The 24,180-nt window shown below is 45.2% G+C and overlaps 3 protein-coding genes across 6 annotated transcripts; 2 read left to right on the top strand and 1 right to left on the bottom strand.

The window, feature by feature from the left end:
• Positions 1 to 8,925: 8,925 nt before the first annotated feature.
• LOC103637435 (protein LAZ1 homolog 2) lies at positions 8,926 to 19,501 on the top strand. Of its 3 annotated transcripts, none has more exons than XM_008659634.3 (5): positions 8,926 to 9,011; positions 9,198 to 9,491; positions 9,597 to 9,653; positions 9,747 to 9,855; positions 19,004 to 19,501. In XM_008659634.3, the coding sequence occupies exons 2-5, from the start codon at positions 9,321 to 9,323 to the stop codon at positions 19,054 to 19,056; spliced, it is 390 nt and encodes a 129-aa protein (XP_008657856.1). In that variant the 5' UTR covers positions 8,926 to 9,011; positions 9,198 to 9,320; the 3' UTR covers positions 19,057 to 19,501. The 3 variants fall into 3 exon arrangements, with proteins under 3 accessions (XP_008657856.1, XP_008657861.1, XP_020402005.1); XM_008659639.4 differs by lacking the exon at positions 19,004 to 19,501 and adding an exon at positions 12,343 to 13,186; XM_020546416.3 differs by lacking the exon at positions 8,926 to 9,011 and having other exon boundaries at positions 9,019 to 9,491.
• Positions 14,688 to 18,994, bottom strand: LOC109943432 (zinc finger BED domain-containing protein RICESLEEPER 2-like). The gene is made up of 4 exons (XM_023301292.2): positions 17,370 to 18,994; positions 15,583 to 17,281; positions 15,412 to 15,473; positions 14,688 to 15,327 (listed from the first exon to the last, which is right to left on the bottom strand). Exons 1-2 carry the CDS (start codon positions 17,553 to 17,555, stop codon positions 16,112 to 16,114), a joined length of 1,356 nt encoding a protein of 451 aa, XP_023157060.1. The 5' UTR covers positions 17,556 to 18,994; the 3' UTR covers positions 14,688 to 15,327; positions 15,412 to 15,473; positions 15,583 to 16,111.
• Positions 19,502 to 21,610: 2,109 nt separating the features above from the next.
• LOC103637420 (Heavy metal transport/detoxification superfamily protein) lies at positions 21,611 to 23,001 on the top strand. 2 transcript variants are annotated; one of them, XM_008659627.4, is made up of 3 exons: positions 21,611 to 21,841; positions 22,106 to 22,181; positions 22,306 to 23,001. In XM_008659627.4, the coding sequence occupies exons 1-3, from the start codon at positions 21,833 to 21,835 to the stop codon at positions 22,734 to 22,736; spliced, it is 516 nt and encodes a 171-aa protein (XP_008657849.1). In that variant the 5' UTR covers positions 21,611 to 21,832; the 3' UTR covers positions 22,737 to 23,001. The 2 variants fall into 2 exon arrangements, with proteins under 2 accessions (XP_008657849.1, XP_008657844.1); XM_008659622.4 differs by having other exon boundaries at positions 22,267 to 23,001.
• The last annotated feature ends 1,179 nt before the right edge of the window (positions 23,002 to 24,180 follow it).

Below are 24,180 nucleotides of genomic sequence, written 5' to 3'. Positions count from 1 at the left end.
CATAGATTCATATTTAAACACTTGTGTTGACACTCAATCACCAAAATACTTAGAAATGGCCCAAGGGCACATTTCCCTTTCAATCTCCCCCTTTTTGGTGATTTATGCCAACACAACATAAAGCAACTAGAACAAGTGCAAAATTACTTCAAATAAAACTCAAATTGATTTTGATTCAATTTTGGCATATATGGATCATCCTTTGCCACCACTTGGTTTGTTTTTGCAAATCAAACTCAAATCTCTATCTCTAAGTCAAACACACATGTTGAAGCATAAAGAGAGTCATTCCAAAAGAGATTGATCAAAGATTTCAAAAACTCCCCCTATTTCCCATAATCAACACTTCTCCCCACAAGAAGCCAACTTTTGACAAGAGAGACAATAAGAGACAATAAAAGAGTTTAACAAAACAAAAACTCTATTCTACTATTTTCAAAATCTCTCAAGTGGTAGCTGATCCATTTATCGCTTTAGCCTTTATTTTCTCCCCCTTTGGCATCAAGCACCAAAACGGGATCAATCTTGGCCCTTTTAACCCCATTGCCTTACCAAAATCTTCAAATGAGAACACAAAGGCAATAAGAGTCTAAAGATGAACTGGGAATAAGTTACCCTCTCATCGGAGTGCAGTGGAAGTCTTTCATGGTCCAAGTCCACCTTTTCCCTTTCAATCCTCCTTCGAGACTAAATCATCAAACTCAAGCACATGGTTAGTCTCTAAGGGTCAAGTTGTAACACATCTCCCCCTAAACATGTGCATCACTTTGCAACGGACTTGTGAGGTCCAGGGAGTGTTTGTACAACTTGAGCACCATAATAAGCAACAAAATGCAAAAAGGAGCATGATCAAAAGCATAAATACATGTATGCTACAATTCAATCCAGGTTCCGCGAATCTAAGACATTTAGCTCACTACGTAACCTGCAAAAGGTCTTCTCATCTAGAGGCTTAGTGAAGATATCGGCTAGCTGGTTCTCGGTGTTAACATGAAACACTTCGATATCTCCCTTTTGCTGGTGGTCTCTCAAAAAGTGATGCCGGATGTCTATGTGCTTTGTGCGGCTGTGCTCAACAGGATTCTCCGCCATGCGGATAGCACTCTCATTATCACATAGGAGTGGGACTTTGCTCAGATTGTAGCCAAAGTCCCGGAGGGTTTGCCTCATCCAAAGCAGTTGCGCGCAACACTGTCCTGCGGCAACGTACTCGGCCTCAACGGTGGATAGGGCAACGGAGGTTTGTTTCTTAGAGTTCCACGACACCAGGGACCTTCCTAAGAATTGGCACGTCCCTGATGTACTCTTCCTATCGACCTTACATCCAGCATAGTCGGAGTCTGAGTATCCAACCAAGTCAAAAGTAGACCCCTTTGGATACCAGAGCCCGAAGCAAGGCGTAGCAACTAAATATCTCAGAATTCGCTTCACCGCCACTAAGTGACACTCCTTAGGATCGGATTGAAATCTAGCACACATGCATACACTAAGCATAATATCCGGTCTACTAGCACATAAGTAAAGCAAAGAACCTATCATGGACCGGTATGCTTTTTGATCAACGGACTTACCTCCTTTGTTGAGGTCGGTGTGTCCGTCGGTCCCCATCGGAGTCTTTGCGGGCTTGGCGTCCTTCATTCCAAACCGCTTCAGCAAGTCTTGCGTGTACTTTGTTTGGGAGATGAAGGTGCCGTCCTTGAGTTGCTTCACTTAGAATCCAAGGAAGTAGTTCAACTCGCCCATCATCGACATCTCGAATTTCTGCGTCATCACCCTGCTAAATTCTTCACAAGACTTTTGGTTAGTAGAACCAAATATTATGTCATCGACATAAATTTGGCACACAAACAAATCACCATCACATGTCTTAGTGAACAGAGTTGGATCGGCTTTCCCAACCTTGAAAGCATTAGCAAGTAGAAAGTCTCTAAGGCATTCATACCATGCTCTTGGGGCTTGCTTAAGTCCATAGAGCGCCTTAGAGAGCTTACACACATGGTCGGGGTACCGTTCATCCTCGAAGCCAGGGGGTTGCTCCACGTACACCTCCTCCTTGATTGGCCCGTTGAGGAAAGCGCTCTTCACATCCATTTGAAACAACCTGAAAGAATGGTGAGCGGCATATGCTAGCAAGATACGAATTGATTCTAGCCTAGCCACAGGAGCAAATGTCTCCTCAAAGTCCAAACCTGCGACTTGGGCATAACCTTTTGCCACAAGTCGAGCCTTGTTCCTCGTCACCACCCCGTGCTCGTCCTGTTTGTTGCGGAACACCCACTTGGTTCCCACAACATTTTGCTTGGGACGAGGCACCAGTGTCCAAACTTCATTGCGCTTGAAGTTGTTGAGTTCCTCCTGCATGGCCAATACCCAATCCGGATCTAGCAAGGCCTCCTCTACCCTGAAAGGCTCAATAGAAGAGACAAAGGAGTAATGCTCACAAAAATTAACTAATCGAGATCGAGTAGTTACTCCCTTGCTAATGTCACCCAAAATTTGGTCGACGGGATGATCCCTTTGAATCATCGCTCGAACTTGGGTTGGAGGTGCCGGTTGTGCTTCTTCCTCCATCACGTGATCATCTTGTGCTCCCCCTTGATCACACGCCTCCTTTTGATGAACCTGTTCATCGTCTTGGGGTGGGGGAAGCACCGTTGTTGAGGAAGAAGGTTGATCTCGTACATCATGTTCCTGTGGCCGCACTTCTCCAATCGCCATGGTTCGTATAGCGGCCGCCGGAACGTCTTCTTCATCTACATCATCAAGATTAACAACTTGCTCTCTTGGAGAGCCATTAGTCTCATCAAATACCACGTCGCTAGAGACTTCAACCAAACCCGATGATTTGTTGAAGACTCTATACGCCTTTGTATTTGAGTCATAACCTAACAAAAACCCTTCTACTGCTTTGGGAGCAAATTTAGAATTTCTACCCTTCTTCACTAGAATGTAGCACTTGCTCCCAAATACACGAAAGTACGATACATTGGGTTTGTTACCGGTTAGAAGCTCATATGACGTCTTCTTGAGGAGGCGGTGAAGGTAGACCCTGTTGATGGCGTGGCAAGCTGTGTTCACGGCTTCCGACCAAAAACGCTCGGGGGTCTTGAATTCTCCAAGCATAGTCCTCGCCATGTCGATTAGCGTCCTATTCTTCCTCTCTACCACACCATTTTGCTGTGGTGTGTAGGGAGCGGAGAACTCGTGCTTGATCCCTTCCTCCTCAAGGAACTCCTCCACTTGCAAGTTCTTGAACTCCGACCCGTTGTCGCTCCTTATCTTCTTCACCTTGAGCTCAAACTCATTTTGAGCTCTCCTGAGGAAGCGCTTGAGGGACCCTTGGGTTTCAGACTTATCCTGCAAAAAGAACACCCAAGTGAAGCGGGAAAAGTCATCAACAATAACTAGACCATACTTACTTCCTCCTATGCTCAGATAGGCGACGGGTCCGAAGAGGTCCATGTGTAGCAGCTCCAGGGGTCTTGATGTGGTCATCACATTCTTGCTGTGATGTGCTCCTCCCACTTGTTTACCTGCTTGACAAGCTGCACAAGGTCTATCTTTTTCGAAATGCGCGTTAGTTAAACCTATCACATGTTCTCCCTTTAGAAGCTTGTGAAGGTTCTTCATCCCCACATGTGCTAAGCGGCGATGCCACAGCCAGCCCATGCTAGTCTTAGCTATTAAGCATGCATCTAGACCAGCCTCTTCTTTTGCAAAATCAACTAAATAAAGTTTGTCGTCTAATACACCCTTAAAAGCTAGTGAACCATCACTTCTTCTAAAGACAGACACATCTACATTTGTAAATAGACAGTTATATCCCATATGACATAATTGACTAACAGATAACAAATTATATCCAAGACTCTCTACTAAAAATACATTAGAGATAGAATGCTCATTAGAAATTGCAATTTTACCTAACCCTTTTACCTTGCCTTGATTCCCATCACCGAATATAATTGAATCTTGGGAATCCTTATTCTTGACGTAGGAGGTGAACATCTTCTTCTCCCCCGTCATATGGTTTGTGCATCCGCTGTCGATAATCCAGCTTGAACCCCCGGATGCATAAACCTGCAAGGCAAATTTAGGCTTGGGACTTAGGTACCCAACTCTTGTTGGGTCCTACAAGGTTAGTCACAATTGTCTTAGGGACCCAAATGCAAGTTTTATCACCCTTGCATTTTGCCCCTAATTTCCTAGCAATCACCTTTCTATCCTTTCTACAAATTGCAAAGGAAGCATTCAAAGCATGATATATTGTAGAAGGTTCATTTAATTTCCTAGGAACATTAACAACATTTCTTCTAGGCATATTATGAACAGCATTTTTCCTACCAACATTTCTATCATGCACATAAGAAGAGCTAGAAGCAAACATGGCATGAGAATCAAAGACATTATAACTCCTATAAGCATTTCTAGGTTGTCTTCTATCATAGTACATAAAGGCATGGTTCTTTTGCACACTACTAGCCATAGGAGCCTTCCCTTTCTCCTTGGCGGAGATGGGACCCTTATGGCTTGTCAAGTTCTTGGCTTCCCTTTTGTAGCCAAGTCCATCCTTAATTGAGGGATGTCTACCAATCGTATAGGCATCCCTTGCAAATTTTAATTTATCAAATTCGCTTTTGCTAGTCTTAAGTTGGGCATTAAGACTAGCCACTTCATCATTCAATTTAGAAATTGAAATTAGGTGTTCACTACAAGCATCAACATTAAAATCTTTACACCTAGTGCAAACCATAACATGTTCTACACAAGAGTTAGATTTACTAGCCACTTCTAGTTTAGCATTTAAATCATTATTAACACCTTTTAAAGTAGCAATGGTTTCATGACAAGAAGATAATTCACTAGAAAGCACTTCATTTCTTTTAATTTCTAGAGCAAGAGAATTTTGTGCACTAACAAATTTATCATGCTCCTCATATAAAAGATCCTCTTGTTTTTCTAGTAATCTATTCTTATCATTCAAAGCATCAATCAACTCATTAATTTTATCTATCTTGGATCTATCTAAGCCCTTGAACAAGCATGAATAATCTATGTCATCATCATCACTAGACTCATCGTCACTAGAAGAATCATAAGTGACATCATTACGAGTGATTACCTTCTTCTCTCTTGCCATGAGGCAAGTGTGACGCTCGTTGGGGAAGAGGGATGACTTGTTGAATGCAGTGGCGGCGAGTCCCTCATTGTCGGAGTCAGACGAGGAGCAGTCCGAATCCCACTCCTTGCCAAGATGAGCCTCGCCCTTTGCCTTCTTATAATTCTTCTTCTTCTCCCTCTTGTTCCCTTGGTCCTGATCACTATCATTGTCGGGACAGTTAGCAATAAAATGACCAAGCTTACCGCATTTGAAGCACGAACGCTTCCCCTTGGCTTTGGTCTTGCTTGGCTGTCCCTTGCGACCTTTAAGCGCCGTCTTGAATCTTTTGATGATGAGGGCCATCTCTTCATCATTAAGTCCGACTGCCTCTATTTGTGCCACCCTGTTAGGTAGCGCCTCCTTGCTTCTTGTTGCCTTGAGAGCAAGGGGTTGAGGCTCGTTGATTGGTCCATTCAAGGCGTCGTCCACGTATCTTGCCTCCTTGATCATCATTCGCCCGCTTACGAATTTTCCGAGTACCTCCTCGGGCGTCATCTTCGTGTACCTGGGATTCTCACGAATATTGTTCACGAGATGAGGATCAAGAACGGTAAATGACCTTAGCATTAGGCGGACGACGTCGTGATCCGTCCATCGCGTGCTTCCGTAGCTCCTTATTTTGTTGATAAGGATCTTGAGTCGGTTGTATGTTTGCGTCGGCTCCTCGCCCCTTATCATCGCGAATCGTCCGAGCTCGCCCTCCACCAACTCCATCTTGGTGAGTAAGGTGACATCATTCCCCTCATGAGAGATCTTGAGGGTGTCCCAAATCTGCTTGGCATTGTCCAAGCCGCTCACCTTGTGATACTCGTCCCTGCACAAAGAGGCTAGCAACACAGTAGTAGCTTGTACATTTTTATGGATCTGTTCATTAATAAATGAAGGACTATCCGAGCTATCAAATTTCATTCCACTTTCCACAATCTCCCAAATGCTTGGATGGAGAGAAAATAGGTGTGTACGCATTTTGTGACTCCAAAATCCGTAGTCCTCTCCATCAAAGTGAGGAGGCTTGCCAAGTGGAATGGGGAGCAAATGAGCATTTGAGCTGTGTGGAATGCGCGAATAATCAAAAAAGAAGTTTGAGTTAACCGTCTTTTGTTTGTCGTAGTCGTCGTCCTTGTGGGAAGAAGTAGACTCGTCACTGTCGTAGTAGACGATCTCCTTGATACGTCTTGTCTTTTTCTTCTTCCCATCTTTACGTCTGTGGCCCGAGCCAGAGTCGTTGGATTTGTCATCTTTTGGCTCGTTGACGAAGGACTCCTTTTCCTTGTCGTTGATCACGATTCCCTTCCCCTTAGGATCCATCTCTTCGGGCGGTTAGTCCCTTTCTTGAAGAGAACGGCTCTGATACCAATTGAGAGCACCTAGAGGGGGGGGGGTGAATAGGTGATCCTGTAAAAACTTAAACTTATAGCCACAAAAACTTGTTAAGGGTTAGCACAATAATTGCCAAGTGGCTAAAGAGGAGATCTTGCACAATACGACAATCACAAAGAATTCAACACAGAGAAGACACGGTGATTTATCCCGTGGTTCGGCCAAGTACAAAACTTGCCTACTCCACGTTGTGGCGTCCCAACGGACGAGGGTTGCAATCACCCCTCTCAAGCGGTCCAAAGACCCACTTGAATACCACTGTGTTTTGCCTTGCTTATCTTTATCCCACTCGCGAGGAATCTCCACAAATTGGAGTCTCTCGTCCTTACACTTAAGATTCACAAAGAAGCACGGAGTAAGGGAGGGAAGCAACACACACAAATCCACAGCGAAATGCGCACACACACGGCCAAGAATCGAGCTCAAAGACTATCTCAAAGTTCTCACAAGAACGGAGCTCGAATCACTTAGAATGACAATCGGATGCACAAAGACTGAGTGTGGATGATCAAGAATGCTCTAAGGTTGCTTGGTGTATCCCTCCATGCGCCTAGGGGTCCCTTTTATAGCCCCAAGGCAGCTAGGAGCCGTTGAGAACAAATCTGGAAGGCCATCTTTGCCTTCTGTCGTCGGGCGCACCGGACAGTCCGGTGCACACCGGACAGTGTCCGGTGCCCGATTCCTTTCCTTAATTGGCGAAGCCGACCGTTGCAGATCTGGGAGCCGTTGGCGCACCGGACATGTCCGGTGCACACCGGACAGTCCGGTGCCCCCTTCCGACCGTTGGCTCGGCCACGTGTCCCGCGCAGATCGCGCGGCCGACCGTTGGCCCGGCCGACAGTTGGCTCACCGGACAGTCCGGTGAATTTTAGCCGTACGCCGTCGGTGAATTCCCGAGAGCGACCACTTCGCTCGAGGCAACCTGGCGCACCGGACACTGTCCGGTGCACCACCGGACAGTCCGGTGCCCCAGACCGAACCAGCCTTTTGGCTGTACACAGCCAACTCTTCTCTTTTCTTCTTCTTTCTGTTTCTAACACTTAGACAAATATATTAGTACACAAAACCAATGTACTAAGACTTAGAAACATACCTTTGCTCTTGATTTGCACTTTGTTCACCCATGGGCATAGATTCATATTTAAACACTTGTGTTGACACTCAATCACCAAAATACTTAGAAATGGCCCAAGGGCACATTTCCCTTTCACAGTGTCCGGTGCTCCAAGGAAGAGCGGCCTCAGGAACTCGCCAGCCTCGGGAATTCGCTTCGGCTGCTCCGCTATAATTCACCGGACATGTCCGGTGTACACCGGACTGTCCGGTGTAACAACGGGGCAACGGCTACTTCAGGCGCCAACGGCTACCTGCAGCGCATTTATTGCGCGCCAGCGCGCGCAGAGGTCAGGCACGCCCATGCTGGCGCACCGGACATTCTACAGTACATGTCAAGTGCGCCACCGGACATCCAGGCGGGCCCAGAAGTCAGAGCTCCAACGGTCAGAACCCAACGGCTCTGGTGACGTGGCTGTCGCACCGGACATGTCCGGTGCGCCATTCGACAGACAGCCTCACAAAACGGCTAGTTTGGTGGTTGGGGCTATAAATACCCCCAACCACCCACCATTCATGGTATCCAAGTTTTCACACTTCCAACCATTTACAAGTGCTAGGCATTCAATTCTAGACACACTCAAGAGATCAAATCCTCTCCCAAATTCCACACAAAGCTTTAGTGACTAGTGAGAGAGATTTGCTTGTGTTCTTTCGAGCTCTTGCGCTTCGATTGCTTTCTTATTTCTTGATTCTTTCTTGCGATCAAACTCACTTGTAATTGAGGCAAGAGACACCAATCTTGTGGTGGTCCTTGTAGGAACATTGTGTTCCAAGTGATTGAGAAGAGAAAGCTCACTCGGTCCGAGGGACCGTTTGAGAGAGGGAATGGGTTGAAAAAGACCCGGCCTTTGTGGCCTCCTCAACGTGGAGTAGGTTTGAGAGAACCGAACCTCGGTAAAACAAATCCGCGTGTCTCACTTCACTATTCGCTTGCGATTTGTTTTGCACCCTCTCTCGCGGACTCTATTATATTTCTAACGCTAACCCGACTTGTAGTTGTGTTTATATTTGTAAATTTCAGTTTCACCCTATTCACCCCCTTCTAGGCGACTTTCAGTAAGGGCCACGACGTCGGCTACGGACCCCGACCGGGCTGTCCGCGTGGAGCAGGCCGTGCCGTGCCGGCCCACGTGCCTGGCCAGCGGCCCAGACACGGCCTGCTCCACTGGGCCGTGCCAGCCCGGACCCATCCCATACATGCCGGGCCGGGCGCGAACCGGGCCAAAAAAAAAACGGGCCTCGGGCCGGGTTAACGGGCCCGTGCCTCATGTACATCTATAGTCGTCGTGTCCTCATTCAGCCGTGCAGCCAGTGGCGGTGGACCGGAGATCTCCCTCCGCTCCAGCTCCGATTGGTAAGGATACCCCTCTTGTACTTGCGTGGATGCGTTGTTCGTCTCCTTCTCTCCCTGCCGCCGCCACTCGAATCCATTAATTGTCCCCTCTGTTTATATTTTTTGTTGGGGGTATTTGAACTCCAATCTGTCCAACATGTGGCGGGCTCAATTCACTTGCCGCGCCGCGGAGTACTTGATCTGCAGATGATCCCCCCACCCAACTTCTTCCGCCAAGTGTTACTCGGGTGTTCCCTCCCCTCCCCTGTGGCCTGAGAGCTGTGCTGCAGAGCCCAAGAGAAGTCGTTGGTGCAGACAGCCTTGGATTGGATGTGGAATGAGGCGATGGCATCTGACGGATCATCATCCTCTACCTTCCGGGGGTTGTACGGCAACGTCCACGGCCCGGCGGTGCTCACTGGCGCGCCGTTCGCGCTCGTGGCGCTCCTCATCTCGCTCTGGCTCATCCTGCAGCACCTCAGATCCTACAGCGATCCAGCTGTAAGTAACTAACTGATGTTCATAGGGATGGCTTGTTTGTTGTTATCCGTGCGTGCTGCTGGACGATTGTGCTGATGCACTCTCCTGCATGCTGGAATCCTGCAGGAACAGAAGTGGATCATAGCTGTGCTGTTCATGGTGCCTGTTTATGCCTGCGAATCGGTAAGCACTAGCAGCTAGCGGGTTTGTACGTAGTTTGCAACCCATCAATCTTGAGTTCTTGACATGAATTGATATCCAATTTCCTCCTTCCAGATAATCTCACTGTGGAACTCGAAGCTCTCTCTGGCCTGTGATATATTACGGAATTGTTACGAAGCCTTTGCTCTGTACGCCTTCGGACGATACTTGGTGGCTTGCCTTGGTATGTAAAGCAGCTGCACAGTAATAATCTGCATATATATATATATATAATCACAGAATCTTTTCCGTTAGTCCTCTAGAGGGATCGAATCGCTGTAGTGTAATCTTGTGATGATCACTGATCAGCTACGTACACATCTATGCTCTCCCCACAGCTAGAGTACTGGGCTATATTGTCACAGAATCTTTTCCGTTACGGCCTATATTGTCAACACGCTTGCGGTATCTATTGGGCCCTCAAACTGGAGTACTGGGCTACCTCGTAGAATTGAGAGACGGATAGAGATGTACACAAAAAAAGGTGTCGTGCAGTAGTACACTCGACGGCCCAATAGGATCTCTGGTCAGCCCAGTCCTCTTATAGGCCGGAGTACTGTACTCATCTGTATTTGGGTATCCCATCGTTTATAGGCCGGAGAAAATTGGGGAAAAGTTGTGTAGGTATTGAGAAACCCTAAGGCCTGGTTTGATATAAAGAATTTAGAGAGGATCCACGTGAAGAAAATCATTTGTTTTGAATAACCCTAAGGGCTAGTTTGCAAATCATATTTTTTCACAGGATTTTCAATTTTTAAGAGAAATTAGTTCATTTTTCCTTGGAAAAATAAGAATCCTTTGGAAAATGTAATTACCAAACTAGTCCTAAAATTGAACTAATTTCTCTTGAAAAATAAAAATCCATTATAAAAATGGAGATATCAAACTAGCCCTAGGACTGTTACATAATTTATATAAAGATGATCATTTGGGGAAAAAAATATAGCTTTCACATGCGTTGGATGCTTATGTAGATACGTATGTGATATAAATATAATGATAGAGACCACGATTACTTCGTGAGGTTAGTTTCCATCTAAGGCTTTGTTCGATTAATATCATTACCTATGGATTGGATGTGATTGAAAAATTAAGAAAGAGTTTGACTTACTTAGGATGATTTAAACTCACACAATCTCACTCAATCCACATGGATCGAGAGCTAACCGAACAAGCTCTAATTATGACGAGCTAGCGCATAGCAATACAATTAATGCCCGGGGCTTCACTGTTTTTTGTCCGTTGAAGTTTTCCGTCTGGGTTTCGAGAGGCCATGTACTTAAGGCATCTTTGCCTAAAGACAGAGTCTGCTCCTAGGCATCTGATTCTCTAGGTGGACAACTCCTATTTACTTAACTGTGTATGTGACGCTAAGCCTGCATCTGCAGATGCAGGGTTTGCCAAAAAATCACCTCTCCAGACTGCATAGACTGCATGCGTAGGTACCCTAGGTACCTAGGATCGTTCCGTTTCTAGCGAGCCATGCTCACACGACTTAGACCACACTCGGCCACCTAATTAACTAATCATGCTGAATATGTATGCCTAGCTGCTACCTTGGCTAGGCCACATAAAACGAACAACTCGAGTTGTTTTTTATTGCTTGAATCACAATACTCTCAAATTCTATACCCAGTTAGCCTTATCATTACGAAACAAGCACCCATAATTCAAAGCATTTTTATTTAAAAGGCTGAACTGAGAGATTCAGAGAATCGAGATGATTAAAACCATCACAAATTTCTGTTGACGGACCACATCTCGTAAAAGTAGATATACAAGCGGAGCTGTTCAAGAAAATGAGAGATGGATGACAAAGATGGCCAATATATATGTTTTCGGTTACTTTTCATGTGCGCCAAACTAAATTATTTTTTACTGGTAAATAATGGACTCAGCACGTACGTTCATTCCTCTTGAAGGTTCTATTAGAAGTAGAATGGACAAATGCGCCACACAACTTGCCTAATTTCTCTGTCTAAGCTTAGTTATTAATTTCATTCGAGCGGTTAACCATAGACGAGTTGTGGGGCCGCCTTAGCTTAGACAAGAAACCAAACACGCCATAGTTGTCTAGATCGTTTCTAGTGCAATGTGGTAGCACATACTAAGCTAGTTCATTTCCGTTGCCAATTTTGCACCAGAAACGGAACACCTTTCTTTCACCGCAATTTAGCGTGTAGACCTAAAACTTGATGGGTACTCGACCCGATATGTGCGGGTATATGGGTAACGATTTTGACTCGTGGATGCATCTGCACCCAATATGAAGTTTTACGGGTATGGGTGTGTGATTTTCTATTTCAACCCGTGGATGCTAACTCGCACGCAATCATCCGAAATTTGGCTCATTGTTTATTTTACACAAAAATGTCTAAAATGCAATAGTACTTGACTAATGATTTAAGAAATGTTCTGTACTTCTGTTGCTTCTCAATGTGAGAAGCCTTAAAATCCGAAAATACAACTCAAATATTGTTGATACTTAATTTTGTTTATAGCTGAATTATTGTTTAAAAGTGTAGAATGATACAGAATTCATAGGTGACTTGAAACCCGATAGATTTGATCGTGGGTTGGGAATTACTTCGACGAATGCGATCCCAGACAGTTTTTTTTTTTCTTCGTCCGACCCGAACTCCTCATTGCCATCACTGCTTTCACATGCTAGAAGTGTGAAGAGATATGCAGAAACGGTCTGTGGATTCCATCATTTCGAGTTGAATAGCAAGCGGAGGATATATATGTACACGACACATGAAACCGGAGGAAGCCCCCGTTCCTGCCCGTTTTGCATCAGATTCAGCAGGGACGATGCGGAGCATATTTCGCAAAAAAGGGATCGGATGATGAAGGCCGCGAAGAAAAAGGGGAGAGGGATGGAGACGTGAAAGTGAGAGACACAGTGCCGTCCCTCCTGCTCTCTGAACCCTACTTGTAAAAATGCTAATCTATATATATGTCGTAGAGCTAAACATTTAGCTAGCGCAGGATAACCACGAACCTCGCTCGAGACAGCTCTAGAAAAGAGAGAAAATAAAGTTGGGCAAAATTTGTCTCGTATAGCAAACGTCATTCTCTCCCAAATTTAGCCTAGTGCCACACAGAGCATATATGCATGCATGTCTCCGATTCCTATCAGTAGAACTGTAGAGCCTGACGCTAGCTGGAGCTTAACGCTAGCCAAGCACTGAGGTGAACATGTGGCCAGATCACATCAGATTCTATAAAGCGTATAAGCAGAAGAAGCTTCTAGCTAGCTAGTTTCAATTGGCTCTACGTACACGTTGCCGTTGTCGAAATGTGATCCGCGAGCCCTCCCCACCACACAGGTTTTCGACGTCACCTGACGTGAACTGGTCCGCTGGCACACGTACTAGTACTAGTCCCATGCACCTGCAAAAGACGCGAACACGAGACCTTCTCCAGCAGCCCAACAAGCTAGCAACGGCTGCGTGTGGCTGGCCGCCAGCAGCTAGCGGCCGAATGGCCCGAATGGGCGCGGCGCGCGCTGCACCACGCATCGGCCCCAGGCAGGCCCGACCATGCATATATATTGCATGGGACCGCAGGGAGAGAAAACGGCGACGCATCGACGATGACGGGCTCGATCGCGAGGACGGGGAGGACGCACGAACTGATCGAGTAGTGGCCGGGCGGGCGGCTGCCGATTGGCTCGGCCGGCCGCCGGCCCACTGACCGCGCCGGCGGCCGGGTTCCAGAGCTTTCTAATCGTGTGGTCGCCAGTCGCCACGCCGAACGTCGCTCTCTTTTTCAGACGATCGGAGCTTCAGGATTTCACAGATTTAACAGTTTTTGTTTTGCTAATTCGTAGTCGTAGGCCGTGGACGGTGGACGTAGTAGTGTTAGCGTGCACGGTTCTCTGTGACTGTAAGCAAAAGTTCCTGTCCCTGCTTGCTTTCCGAGCTCAATTATTAGGATTAGGGTATCGTACGTCATCGTAGCCGACCGAGGCCACAGCCTCCTGCTCGTAGAAGCGACAGGCGAACGAACGAAACGTTGAAACCTGAAGCAGCACAAACGTTACTGCACGCGAAATACGTCCGATCCATACAAAATCGGGTTTTGCTTAAATCAGTAGTTGCTGATGTAACATGTCACGTTATTGGTGGACATAAAAGTGACACAAACATGTCAAGTTTGAGGACCCAAGTGACTTCAATGTGACACGCCATGTTGACATCCAATTTAAGCAAGTTCAATTTTGTGCGGTTTTGTATGGGATGACTAAGTTATAGGATCCATTTTGCTAGTTTTCTAAGTTCGAACATCCAAGTGACACGGTGTGACAACTGCCAGCTGATACATTTTACTCAACTATATATAACCACACGGTTGCCTCAACGTGCAAATAATTTTCTAATTAAGGTTGATTTGGTGGAAGGTAAATTGGAAGGAAACCATGAAGCAGAATTTCTCTTGCCATTTAATTTTAGAATGACACTGAAAATAATCATAAGTACTACCTAGCTAATTGGGAACTAGTATCCATAGTATGGCGTTTTGGGTATCATCCCTAAAGGATCTGAACATATACGTCTTCTAGCTTCATGGTTAAAGCGGTATACTTCTAACAAGGACAAACTTTGGAAAGAGTTAATATATTTTTAGCAAAATGTGTTTCTGTCTAGAACAGTAGGAGCCTCCAGTTTCTTTCTTTAATGGGGTACGAATGAAAAGTAGCTAATTGGAAAAAGATCAGGCTATGGGAAGATAATTGGCTAAGATCTTCCAGCCTTGCAATTCAGTTTTGTCCTTTGTATAGGATTGTTAATGAGAAAGGTAGAACTGTCGTCTATAGTTAGGGCTGGATATCGAGCCAGCTCGGCTCGGCTCGGCCGAGTTTAGCTGGCTCGTTAAGTTAACGAGCCAGCTCGGCTCGGATCGTTAACCAACCGAGCCAGAAGAGCAGCTCGGCTCGGCTCGTTAACGAGCTCGAGCTGGCTCGTTTGGCTCACGAGCCACAGCAAAAAACCACATATATATACTGTTGTACACAAATACAAAAATAATTTGACACCAGAAAATAGTTCACAGGTGAAAAGACAAATCAAATTTCATAATCAGACATTCAACCTGCAACATTCATCAATCATCAGTTCTGAAATTCAGAAATTCATGGCTTCATGCATCACACACAGATTCACAGTTCACAGAATCACAGCATCAGAAATTCAGAATTATGTCATCAGCCAACCAGGCAAGTAGGCAACCAGCCAACCACTATTCCAGTTCCACTAACCATGCGTCCATGCGACCATGCAGTGCTTCTGTGATCACTGATCAGTCCATGGCTTCAACGTCAATTCATGGCTTAATTTACAGAAGTAGCCACCACGGCACCACGCCACCACACCAGAATTTACAACCAACTATCCAGTTAACCACTAGAATTTACAACCAAGTAACCAACTAACCAATAACAGTTAACCACCAAAAGAATGGCACTACCGCACTACTGACTAGTGCACTATTGTTACTGTCTACTGCACTAGCAGGCTAGCAGCTTAGCAGGAGTGCAGAACATGCACAAAGACACAAAGTGCACAACAAGTCAGCTAGACTAGACAGCATACAACAACATGCCACCAAAACCAAAAGGCTAGCATCCACCATTAGCACATCTTTCTTCGGCCTGTAAAAAACTTTATAAATCAGCATAGTTTATAAATCAATACAATTATACAACACTATTGATGTTGGTAGCTATTATACTTACTAATTGCTTGCCACCACACCCTTAGGGAACTCCACAAACTCGATATCACCATCGTCCCCCTCCTGAGCAGTCCACATATGAGTACATGACACATCAGCATTACATAGAACAAAAGTTAAAAGAAACATTAGATGTAGTTTCTATGTTATAGCCTATAATAAGATTACATACCACAAGAATAGGTGCAGTTTTCTCATGTTGAGAGCCCCTTATCCAACTAGATGCACAAATTAGTGCTTGAACTGTTGAAGGCTTCAAAGAACTCCGATAATCATCAACCACTCTTCCTCCAGTACTAAAAGTGGACTCTGATGATACACTACTTGCTGGGACAGCCAAAAATCTCTTTGCCATACTAGAGACTACTGGAAACCTATGAGCATGTTGTTGCCAATAGGGGAGCAAGCTGAAATTCTTATCACTGGTAGGCACATTTGGTTCATCTAAATAAATAAGCAACTCTGATTTTGAACCTTCTGTAGCACTAGACTCCAAATAATTCTGAAATTCATCTGGAACTACAGCTGCTAGTGAACTGTTTGTACCCATTGATGAAGAGGTTGTCTGAGTGTTTTGGTTGATGTCACCCATTTTTTGGCGATACAACAACTCATATTTTTCAGCATAGTAACCAAAAGCAGCCCTATAGTGAATGCAAGTATCCAACATTCTATATGTTGAACTCCACCTTGTTTTAACATCAAGAGAGAGACCTTTTTCCAACTTTTACAGCATACTCTTTGCAAACATCCATGAACTTGTACATTCTACTAGGTGATCTCTTGAAATATTTTACTGTTTCCCTAAGGTTACTTATGAGATCATCTATTGGTTGCAAGCCATCATTTACAGTCAAATTGACTATGTGTGAAGCACAACGAACATGAAAATACAAGGGATCAAATTGTGTATTCCTTCTAGCAAGAAGCTTGGATGTCAAATTGGTGATGGCAACATCATTATTTGAAGCATTGTCAAGTGTGATTGTGATAACTTTATCTTCAATTTTCCATTCAACCAGGCACTCAAAAATAGCTTGAGCTATCACTACACCAGTGTGGGGAGGATCCAACTCCACAAAGTTCAGTACACGACATTGCAATTCCCAATTTTCATCTATGTAGTGTCCAACCAAACTCATGTATTGGACATTTTGGTTAGATGTCCACAGATCGGTAGTCAAACTTATGGATTCAGTCTCTCTAAGAGTTTTCTTTAGAAGGTCCTTTTCAGATTCATACACTTTCATGCACTCATTTTTTATAGTCTTTCTACCAATACTTTCATAGCTGTTATTCATCCATTTCATCAAGATATTAAACCATCTGTGCTCTACCATTCGAAGTGAATACTCATGAACAATAATCATCTTAGCAATCAAATTTCTAGTGTGATCATGATCATATTCAGTGGGATTAACAACAAGAGAACCATCATCAAGAGCGAAGCTGATAGTACCTTGAGAAACCTTTGATTTTGCATTGGCCAACTTGTTCTGGTAGGCGGTGCACTTATCAAGATGTCGATTCAGTTGTGATGTTGGACCCCCAGGTTGATACACATACATTTTGTAACAAAACTTGCACTTGGCCTTCGTCACCATTTCCCCAAACTTCTTCTTTGATTGAACTTCGACCACCTTAAAATACTTCCAGCAATCTGCTCGCTTCACCCTCTTGACCTTACACTTTGAAGGAGATAATGGAACATCACCCTTTGCCCTTTTGACTCCTCTCTTTGCATTATGAACCTCATCTTCACCCTGGCTCCCACCATCCTCTGAAGATAGGCTTAGAGAGAAATCATCCTCCATGTCGAGGCTATTATCCTCGTCCTTGTCTTCCTCCTCTCTAGAATTAGTTGTTGGCTCCTGCATTTCAATCCAACATTACAATCTAGCATACAACAAAGAATGTGAAGACAACAAAAGATTAGCATTTGGAGTTTTGGATACTCACCACAGATATAGAAACATTAGACCGATTGCCGGACGCCGATGATGATGTCGCTGCATGCATCTTCTGCATCGAAATGGGTGGCTTCTTTGTGAGCTGCTTGGTTCGAGTACGAGATCGAGACCCCAAACTTGCTGGCAATGGAATGTTCTCCTCCTCCATAGTGCTTGAACTGTTGAAATGGTACATATTAATACAGTCCCAGTATCAGTCTCTCTTGAAGCCACTTCTCATATGTGAAAAGGTATAAATCCTAATAAAACTATCACACAATAATGTAGCCATTTCTCTTCATACCATGTCACTTAGGCAGCAGCAGCAGCCATGGCGAGTCCGCGAGTTGGCCGACGGCGAGGCTCTTGGCTTGGGGCGACGACGACTCGACGAGGGTCTTCGGATGATGGTGACCTGCTGCTGCGTGCCGCGTGCGGACCTGCTGCCCGACCGCCCCGTGCCGGCGTGTCGTGTCTCGACGCGGGACTGCGGGAGCAGTGGCCAGTGGACCGTGGACGCCGCCGCCCGCCGGTGGCCGCTTGACCGTTGGCGCTAGAGTGGAGGACGGAGGTGGAGTGGAGCCTGGAGGCAGCGCCGACCGCCGAGCGCCCGAGCCGCCGTGACGTCGGTGGCGCTGGAGTGGTCGAGTGGAGGTGGAGTACTGGAGTGGAGCCTGGAGGCAGCGCCGACCGCCGAGCGCCCGAGCCGCCGTGACGTCTAGGACTCTAGGGTTTGTGGCGGATTTTCGAACTGCGATTGCGAATTTGGGAATTGGGACTGCGCTGCGCCCTGCGCGTTGCCGCGTTGGCCGCGGGCTGAGGATTCTGGAAGTGGCGCTGGAAATAGGAATGCAAGAAGGATTAGTGGGCTCAACTGCTTAGGAAATGGGCTGGCAGCTGATGGACCAAGTCAAAGAATCGAAAGTGGCGCTGGAATGTTGCAGCTCGGTTAGCTCGCGAGCTGGCTCGAGCTCAGCTCGAGCTGGCTCGTTAAGAAACCGAGCTGGGACGTTGGCTCAGCTCGTGTAAAAATTCAAACGATCCGATCCGAGTCGAGCCGAGCAGGCTACGAGCCGAGCGAGCCAACGAGCCACGAGTATTTCGTCCAGCCCTATCTATAGTAGCATAGCTGTGGGATGGCAAAACCGTAAAGTGCACTTTTAGGAGAAGAGTTTAATTAGAGAGATGTTAAATTCTTGGTTTGGTATCATTGACTGTTCAATCGTCGGAGGGAAGAAGATGCACTAATGTGGCAATTTACTTCATGGCATGTACTCGTCTCAGTGGCTTTATAAAATCATCAATTTCAGAGCATTCAACCCGTCCATGTTTCTTCTTAATGGAAAATCAAAATACCTCTAGAGTACATTCCTTTCTCTTGCTCCTCATTGGTACTTAAGTATTAACTTAACTAGAGACAATTTGACTAAAAGAAGAAAGAAGGTTGATGGTAGTAGTAGATGTTTGTTCTGTACTATTTGTAAATCTAGTCAACATCTATTTTTGAATCTGTGTAGTTGCTATACTGTGTTGGATTATGGTCTGAGAGATTGTTCAAGTTAACGTAGGTAATAATCTAGTAGAAATAGGGAAGTTTTTGCTTAGCGATAAAAGCATGGTTGTTAAATACTATTATTGCTGCAGGTTTTTTTGGAGTATTTGGAAACTCGGAAATGGGCTTTGTTTTCAGAAAGTAGGCTGGAAAAGCATGGAGATGCTTCTACACGGGATTGCTGGGTTACCACAGAACTGAGCAATTCCGTTCACAACAGAATAGAACGAGTGATAGAAGAGTACGGTGGATGAGATTAAGCCGTCAACAAAGAACTATCTTATTGCTGCCCAACTAGAGCTTGGAGGCTTTCAAAAGCTTCATCTTGGTGTGGCTGGAAGAGATCAAGCCTGCAGTGGTATGGTATTGACAAGAATGCCGCTGCGTGGTCAGATTCGTCGTGCTGTTAGTGGAAGTCTGTGAACATCTCGTTGGAGTAGTTGTAAAAGGATTTTTTCTGTTTCGATGCAGGCTTTGTTGAGTTGGGTTCTGGTTTGAGACGGATTTTATGGCCTCTGGGGTTAGTGTTGGTGTAAGGTTTATGTGCCCGGTTGTTAGGTTTAAACTTATATTTAATCTCACCTATCTAACAAAACACTCTAGTCTATTTTATATTCTATAGTTAAGTATAAATAGAAACCGTAGCGACATACGAACACTTTGGTGCCAGCACAATATTGATGACGGTGAACAAATATACACGAACACGGCTGTATTTCATATTTTGCTTGGAGATTCCATCGGCCTTCTGGACCTGGACGTGCCGGATCCAAACAGAACATAAGGTTTTACGTTGCAAACGACTTACTAATCCCTCCACCTCAGCGTTATCATGCCACGTTAGAAAGGGTGGAGACTATACAGTGGCGGATCCATGATTGATTCAAGAGGAGGGCTACTAATCTAAGATTATAATTTTTTTAAACCAAACAAAAAAATATAATTGATGTTTATTGTTTAATATGACACAAGAAGCAAGATATAATTTAAACATTCAAAATCTTTTCATTTTGAATATCTACAAACATATCTCGCTCAATATAGCATAACATGTTTTATTCATCCATTCATCACAAAACCAAACATTAGATTACTACCAAATAAATAATCAAATCAAAACTTTAAATCAAACTTAAAATCACAAACCCCTGCTCGGCTCGGGCTCACGGTCACGGGCTCACGGCTGCTTGGTGCACGCCTCGCCTGCTCCCATGCTCCAGTCTTCGGTCACCGCGTGGACGCGTGGTTGGCGACTGGACAACGGCGAGTCGGCGGCCGGCAGCTAGACAACCTGCGAGTCGGCGGCTGGACTCCGGGCGCCGGCGAGCGGTGCTCCGGCCGTCCGGCGGTCCGGCCTCCAGGCTCCGGGTGAGCGGCGCTGTGGGTTGCAGCGGCGGCGGTGCTTCGGCCTCTGGGGTCCGAGCGTGGGCGGCTCCATAGCTGGCGGCGGCTGGAGCTGGAGGGTATAGGATAGAGGGAGGATGTTCACGGGGCTAGACGTGGCTGGAGCTAGGTGGCTGGAGCTGGGCTATCGCGCGGCGATGGGCCTATTCGCTTTACTGGGCTGCGACCGGGGCTGCAGCACAGACAGCCCCGGTTGGAGATCCGCCACTGAGACTATAGTTATAGTCTATACAGGGAGAGAGCACGAAAATGTTCAGAAAAACAGTGTGTAAATAGCGTTGGCATCATGGTCATCAAAAAAAAGTCATGATGCCTAGGTTTAGCTCGTGTTGAGGCCCACCAAAGCATATTGAAAAACAATTCAAATATTCAACCTTCTCGCACCGGTCTTTAGAATAAACCGAAATAGCATGATGAACCTAATTTAATAGACCTCCAATGTTTTCGCTGGAATGCTTGATTAAGACAGAGAAGAAGTGCCCAAGGATAACTTGTTAACCTATATATTTGTTGGGTTGTATGTGCATTAACAACTTACACTTTACACTGTTAGACAAAGAAAACATACAATATTTTACTTTCTAAATTTTAAATTATAAGACGTCATGATTTTTTAGATACACGGTTTTTTTATAGACCTAGACACGCACTATATTTAGATATATAGAAAAAATAATGTATCATAAAAATAAAACTTCTTATAATTTTAATTGGTTGGCATTCACCGCTCACTTTGTATTGAACTAAGGGGGCGTTTGAATGCGCTAGAGCTAATAGATAGTTAGCTAAAAATTTTCTAGTATAATTAACTAACTAACTATTAACTAATTTACTAAAAGTAGCTAATGGCTGAATTATTAGCTAGTCTGTTTGGATGACTTTAGCTAATTTTAGTAGCTACTCCCTGTGTCCACTTGATTTAGTCATTTTTGAGTTTGTCATAAGTCAAACTATTTTAAATTTAACCAACAATATATATATATAAAAGCTTAAATCATTTTAAAACTAAATGAATTATATATTATGGTAGTGCAAGTCATGATGAATCTAGCAATTTTACTTTTGTGTTGTAAAATCTTATGAAACATTCGGTATAATCGGTCAAAGTTGATAGTAATTCACTTATGACAAACCTAAAACTGAAGACAGCATTATATATATATATATATATATATATATTAGATTTACTCAAGAATTTTTACATAATTTTGCTGGAAATGAAGCAGAGACTGCTGATAAACTAGTGGATCTAATAATAATAAAGCTGAAGAGAGCCAAGTGGGCGGAAGAGGACCAAGATTTGCTCCACACCAACTTTCCCTGGCTATCCCCTTTTTCCTATTTTCCTTTCTGTTTTTGAAACGTGACGCACCCAACTGCCACTACCCATGCTTGCTTTTTAAGCTCTCCTCCTGGCGCTGCCTCTCGGCGCCATCGTTCCCTCCTCTGCACCCCCCATCCTCGGACATCCTCGCCTGCAGCAGACCCTCCTCTGGTGCGCGTGCGCCACCGGCGAGATGTCGAAGGTAAGCCGCGCCCGCTCCCGCGCTGCTCGCATTGGTCGCGATCTGGTTTCTTTCTGCCGGCCGTGCCCGTACGTGTGCGCAAAGCTGGTCGCCTTTCCAGAGGCACGGGGTTAGGATCGGATCTTGCTTTGGAACCCAAGGATGATTCGTTTTGCTTTTCTCTGCTTTTGCTCTTGCGTGCCTGCCTGCTGTGCACTGCTCATCACAGAATGGAAGAGTATTGGAACCGTTCGGTTTCCTCACATTCTTGGTTCTGGGATGCAGAAAATCGTGGTGAAGCTGCACCTGCAGGACAACAAGGACAAGCAGAAGGCCATGAAGGCTGTCTCGGCGCTCACCGGTACGGTACCGTGGCAGCATAGCAGCAGCAGCTGCTGCGGCTTTTCTCTCCTTCTTGTTACTGTTTCTCATCATCGTGCATGCAGGCCCAACCGTGTCCCCTGCTGGTTGTACGTGGTGTGCAGGCATCGACGAGATATCCGCGGACATGGCGTCGCACAAGATGACGGTGGTCGGCATGGTGGACCCCGTGAGCGTGGTGAGCAAGCTGCGCAAGGCGTCGTGGTCGGCGACCATCGAGTCCGTCGGCCCGGCCAAGGAGCCGGAGAAGAAGGACGGGGAGGCAGCCAAGAAGGACGGCGGCGAGGGGGAGAAGAAGGAAGGCGGCGAGGGGGAGAAGAAGGAAGCAGGCGAGGGGGAGAATAAGAAGGAAGCAGGCGGCGAGAAAGACAAGGACGGCAAGAAGGCGGCGCCGCCGACGGAGCAGCAGGTCCAGCTGGCCGAGCTGTTGAACCAGTATTACCGGGCCTCCTCCTACTACCCGTACCCGCCCGTGGCCACGCACTACCACGTCCAGAGCATGGAGGAGGACCCCAACTCCTGCACCGTCTGCTAAGGCGACTCATGGCATGGAGAATGATCTACGAAGGTGAAGAAGGTAGTGTTGAACCAGCATGCAGTTTCTTTTTTTTTTTTTCACTTCTAGATCGCGTTCTGGCTGCTCATGGAGGATACGCAGCGTGTCTGTATGTACAGTACATATAGAATAACACGTACGTACGTGTGGCGGTATATGTGTAAATGGGACTTCGCTTTCTGGGATAACCAGAGCTGTATGTAGCTAATACAGTTTTGGATTTTATACGAGTACTATTGATACATGCATGTTCGTGTGGTTACTCTAGTATTCACCTCCTCCTCCTCGGTACATGTGGATTAAGATGAATACTAGAATATCAAAACAAAACCTTAATGTTAAGAACAAGTTTACTATTGTAGCGCTGGTAAAGACTTTTGTAGTCTATATATGTATAATGGTTAGCTTTTTATAATTAATACACGGTAAACTTGTCTCTCCCACTTTTTTTTTGTTCTCGTGTATAAGTTGGTTGTTAGTTTATAGCCCGTTTCGAGCAAGTTTAATAATATAGCCCACATCATGTTGTATGAAATTATCATGTCACATATAGCCAACTAAATTTGTAGTCATCTAAAAATGCATGGTATATATTTAATGCTTGGCATATCTCTTCCTCTCATAGACTGCGTTGAAATCCTTGAGTAGCATGCTTTCAGTTGACTATTAGTGATCATCCCGCGTTTTCTTCTCTCTGTATCTCACTTTTGCATATCACCATAAACCTGATATGATATATTTTACAGCCGGACTACGTCACCTTATTATATTCGCTCCTTTACTCTCTTTCTTTCCTCAATCTTCCATGTTAATATTACAGCTACCTATTGTGCTCGCTCTGAGTAGTAGTATGCCTTTTTTTTCCCTTTGCTCGCCGTCAATTCGTCTTAGTGCTGTCAAGTCATGATATTCACAGCCCGTCCAAAAAAGGACTCTTGATTAACGGAGAAACAGAATCTTGATATGCCACAAGACGCCAACCGAGAAATGTTTTCCGCTGGTGGGGGCTCTTTGAGACTTGCTTGGTCCACGACAAGTTGAACACGAATGGCAAATTTTCAAACCAAGATGACAATTGGGAGCAGCGTGCCAAGCCGAGCCGACAACTCACACGACCTCGTAGCCGTAGGCTCATAGATAAGCAAACCTGCCCACAGTCCCCACACCTCAACTAGTCTCGATCTCACTCGAAACTGAAACTACGTAACGTAGCGGCAAAACATGGTGGATGATGCCATGGCACAAAGTATAATATGCATGACTACTTCTTTCTATCTTATTTCTCATTTCTCATTTGAAACTTCACTATATAAATAGTGTATTGTACCGTGCAAAATAATATTGTGTACGCTCATATACACGTTTTGCTGGAGATGTGCAAAACAATATTGTATAAACTTATATTGTGTTTAGTCTCTAATAT

The sequence above is a fragment of the Zea mays genome, chromosome 1, assembly GCF_902167145.1.
Source record: "Zea mays cultivar B73 chromosome 1, Zm-B73-REFERENCE-NAM-5.0, whole genome shotgun sequence".
In the NCBI taxonomy this organism is placed as follows: Eukaryota; Viridiplantae; Streptophyta; class Magnoliopsida; order Poales; family Poaceae; genus Zea; species Zea mays.
The sequence above is the reverse complement of the archived record's forward strand: the minus strand, read 5'-3'. Positions and strand labels throughout refer to the sequence as shown.